Here is a 4223-nt window from a genome sequence, read left to right on the forward strand (position 1 = left end):
ACAAGCAAGGCACTTGGCTAGGATGCCATAAGGCATGCACATGGAGTCTCCATTGAACCTTAGGTGCAACTCGACCATAGGATGATGTCTTGAAGTTTATGGACAACGTAGAGGTAAGCTAGGTTCAAGGTAAGTTAGGTGAATGTCTTGGTAGCTAACTAGATGAGCTATAGCTTGATGAACTCAAGCTAGTTAGCTTTGATCTTCTCAATTCCTCATCTACTCTCCCAACTACTTCTAGTTACCTTTAGTTCACTTTTCAGCAACTTAGTCGAAAATGCTTCCCTAACTGAGTTTAGCTCCTTGTTAGCTCCTCCAGCTAATGTGAACTTCAATTTGAGTACTATGAGCTGCTATAGGTGTTGTGAGGTAATTATGAGTTGCCATAGGTGCTGTGAGCTAATTATGAGTTGTCATGCTTTGCCAAATGTCTCCCCAAGCTGCTATAAGATGTGTCCCTTTGTGATGCACCTATATGAATCAAGAAAACATTCAAAGATTAATCAAGTAAGCTTGTAGAAGGCTAAATGCATGCCGCCGCCTATGTATACATACTTTTGAGCTATGGATGAATACAATTAGTTAAGGAAACATGGATGCAAAGTTAATGAGCAAAGGTAAATGTAACATGAGCTAGAATAACATGTCATGAGCTAATGATTGAATGATAATATGCTGCTATGACATATGAATGATATGCAAACATACTAAATGAATACAAAACATGTGTAGAACATGATATAAAGCTAAGTAAAGATGTGTGACAAACAAGACATATCATAAAGACTAAGTTATATGCAAAACATATGTAATAGCATGTTATATCAAATGATAGCCATAGATAAACATATTATGATAACATATGACATATATAACTAAGTAATGATCACATATATGCATGAATGATAAAGTACGTGAATGAATGATATAATTAAAATAATGAAGTAAGAAAGTAAGAAAGACTCCCTGGACTTCCATTATTGAAATGAATGGAAGTATGAAGATGATGAATAGGTGCCTGGCCGTGCGTGTATCATGGATGAGAAACCTTATCCTGACCCTAAATAATATTATAAGTATCTATTATTATATTCAGAGATAATTACAATAATATACATCTTTATATTATTTCTTAATTATTTCTTTATTTTATCTAATAAAAATAGAAATTATATATATATTTGGATCGAGTCAGGTGTGAGATTTTTACCTAAAAAATCGGGTCAAGTTTTAAGTTGAGTAGGATCATCAGGGGATTTAATTTTTGAGTGGGGCTCGGATGGACCAAAAACATAACTCGACCAAACTCATGACCTTACACGACTGAGTGACAACCACCAACATTGGTCGCTCAAACCACTACTAATCACCATCTCACTTGTTATACACCAATAAAAATTATATTGTATTAAAATTTTATATTTATCAAATATTTTAATTATATCCGACACTTAATTTTTCAATTAGTTCTTCAGTTTATCAACAACTAGTACCTCAAGTAAGATAACACATTATTGAGGGCAACTCGGGGCTCAAGAGTGCAAGGGGATTAGTTAATTCCCATTATACTTGGCCGATAAACTTGTAAAACAAGGTATAACCTTCATTAACTTCACTTGTCTCAAGCATCATAAAATGGGCGGAAAAAGATAGTTTAGACAAGGAACTTGTTGAATTGAAATCACGTAAATTAGTTCAGAAATAGGAAAGAGTGCTTCATCATATTGCTCAAACAGAATATAAAGAACCTATATCAAGTCTCAGTAAAGTAATAGCGAGTTTACACAGTCGGGAGGGACGACATTTCTCCCCCGACTCAACAACAAAGCAACTGCCATCACTTTCCTAGCATCATCCTTACAAACTCCTCATAGTTCACCTGTCCATCACCATCTGTATCTGCTTCACGAATCATTTCATCCACTTCCTCGTCCGTCAACTTTTCCCCAAGATTCGCCATCACATGCCGGAGCTGCAAAGTGAAAAGAACCAACCACCATCAGCATGAAAGAAGCTCTTTCTCTATAGTTATAACATTGATTTCGGAGCAAACAGGATATGAGCAAGTACTCATGCTCTATTACCTCAGCTGCAGAAATAAAGCCGTTCTGATCCTTATCGAAAACCTTAAAAGCTTCCCTAAGTTCCTCCTCGGAATCAGTATCCTTCATAAGACAATTTAAGAGAAGCAAAAATCAGTATCCTTCATAATTGATACAACAAAGGGTATGATTACAATGGTACGGTATTTGGCAGAACTTTTTGTGATGGCAAGTTAATATAAGTTCCAAGTGCAGCAAAACTGGTGATGCCTCGACTGCTATAGAGGTATGCATTCGGTTTGACAAATTAATGCTGGAATCCATGAAACAAGTCCATTCAAATGCAGAGAAGCCATGGTAAGAGCAATATTCAAGCAATACCAGATCCAATTACGGCTGTAGAACAAAATGCTATAGAGCAAATAATCACATTAGACTTCTATGATACGAATGAAAACCATATGAGACTCAAGTTCGAGGAAATCAACCTCAAGAAATGATGCAACAAAAATACACAACCGAAAGAGCAGAGGCTAACCGTCACTAGTGCAGCAAAAGCAGAGATTACCACAGAAGGAAGTGAAAATACACAATGTTAGCATGTCCGATTCCATAAACAACAGCCTACCGATATTCAAAAACTTGAAATAAAACAACATAGAGAATTGCAAGTGCACAGAATCAGAGTTTGAAATGAAATGAAAAGCAATGCAATGTTTAAGTCATCAGGGTTGGTATCACAATTGCAAACGAAACACTCGGTTGGAATGTGTGTTAGTTCCATGGAATAAGCACAATGAAATGCAGTGTTTCAGTCACCTTCATTTTCTTTGCCATCAAATTCAAGAACTCGGGGAAGTCGATAGTGCCATTTTGATCAGCATCAACCTCGTTGATCATATCCTTCAGTTCAGCTTCAGTTGGATTTTGTCCGAGAGATCTCATCACCGTTCCGAGCTCTTTAGTAGTGATGCAACCTACACATCATGAGTTCTCAAAAGTCAATAAAGCATATGGATTGCTAACTACACACATTCGATCGAAACAGGGGATACGCGATCCATTCGGATCACCCGACGACAACCACCTTCCTCTCAGGTTATCACCACCCAACCCAGCTCGCCGGGCAGCGCCGTGAAAGCATAGATCGTAATTATTATCTTGCATACCCACAGACGTACAACTGCAGTCTAGTAATACAAGATCTAATCTAACAAAGAGGATTAAAAGATAGAAAACAAGATTCCAGTCAATACCCAAGAATGCTAAAGTTCTTCTATCTAAGAATCAGACATAATATGTTGGTACTTTTTAGTGAATTCTTCCATGGAAGCAAAGCAAATCAAAAGTAAGGGGGAAAAAAGAAACAGTGAATGGAGGAGCATGTATACCATCACCGTCCTTGTCGAAGAGGCTAAAAGCTTCCTTGAACTCAGCGATGTGCTCCTCGGTGAGTTGTTCCGCCATTGTTCTCAGTTCAGGCAAAAGTGTATGCGAATGTGGTGAGTTGACTAGGTTATACTTCAGTTATATGTAAGAAAAAGCTTAATCTTTGGAGAATGGGACCCGCAAACTATGGTTCCGAAGCACTAATACCAAAGAATTATATAGAATTGACGGTGCATACACGTTGACCCAAATCCACCGCCAATCTTTTTATCGTCGTGGGCCTTACGAGCAACAACTTAACTTTATTGTTATAAATCATACAAATTATAATGTTCTTAAGACATGTCTGCACACTATAAATTAATTATAAAAATATATAATTATTAAGATATTTTTTTTAATATTTCATCAATTAAATTTATAATATATTAATAAAAGCATAATATTTTTTTTATGGTTGATTTTTTATTTTAAATTCGATACATATATATATTTTTTCTTTTTTCTCATAAGAAATATATAATTATAATCCGTGTAATTATAGGTACAATGAATTCTAATTTTATTTAAATATTTTTTTTGATAAATTATAAATCTATCATAATCCTATCAAGAGGAGAGAGAAATGGAAGGCTCTAGAGGAAGGAAGGAGAATGCTCTCAGTGGATCTAGAACTCATGACATAAGAGAATATGATGAAACAAATATGAGTAACTTGACTAACCAATTAAATATACTCGATCAATTTTACTTAAATATGTTTAATTGGTAAAGAATAATTACCGGTAATTT

The 4223-nt window shown here is 35.5% G+C and overlaps 1 protein-coding gene across 1 annotated transcript; it reads right to left on the reverse strand.

Moving 5' to 3' along the window:
• Positions 1-1724: 1724 nt before the first annotated feature.
• Positions 1725-3593, reverse strand: LOC120114893 (calmodulin-like). The gene is made up of 4 exons (XM_039135670.1): positions 3434-3593; positions 2862-3019; positions 2085-2165; positions 1725-1972 (listed from the first exon to the last, which is right to left on the reverse strand). The coding sequence occupies exons 1-4, from the start codon at positions 3507-3509 to the stop codon at positions 1838-1840; spliced, it is 450 nt and encodes a 149-aa protein (XP_038991601.1). The 5' UTR covers positions 3510-3593; the 3' UTR covers positions 1725-1837.
• Between the last annotated feature and the right edge of the window lie 630 nt (positions 3594-4223).

Source organism: Hibiscus syriacus, unplaced genomic scaffold (genome assembly GCF_006381635.1).
Source record: "Hibiscus syriacus cultivar Baekdansim isolate YM2019G1 unplaced genomic scaffold, ASM638163v2 tig00110253_pilon, whole genome shotgun sequence".
In the NCBI taxonomy this organism is placed as follows: Eukaryota; Viridiplantae; Streptophyta; class Magnoliopsida; order Malvales; family Malvaceae; genus Hibiscus; species Hibiscus syriacus.

Bases quoted from the DNA above. Each gene is read 5' to 3' on its own strand.
- LOC120114893 (XM_039135670.1), bottom strand. From the start codon at position 3,509: ATGGCGGAACAACTCACCGAGGAGCACATCGCTGAGTTCAAGGAAGCT. The intron at 3,020-3,433 runs GTATACATGCTC...CATGATGTGTAG, and splicing joins CTTCGACAAGGACGGTGATG to GTTGCATCACTACTAAAGAG. The intron at 1,973-2,084 runs GTAATAGAGCAT...TTCACTTTGCAG, and splicing joins GCTTTATTTCTGCAGCTGAG to CTCCGGCATGTGATGGCGAA.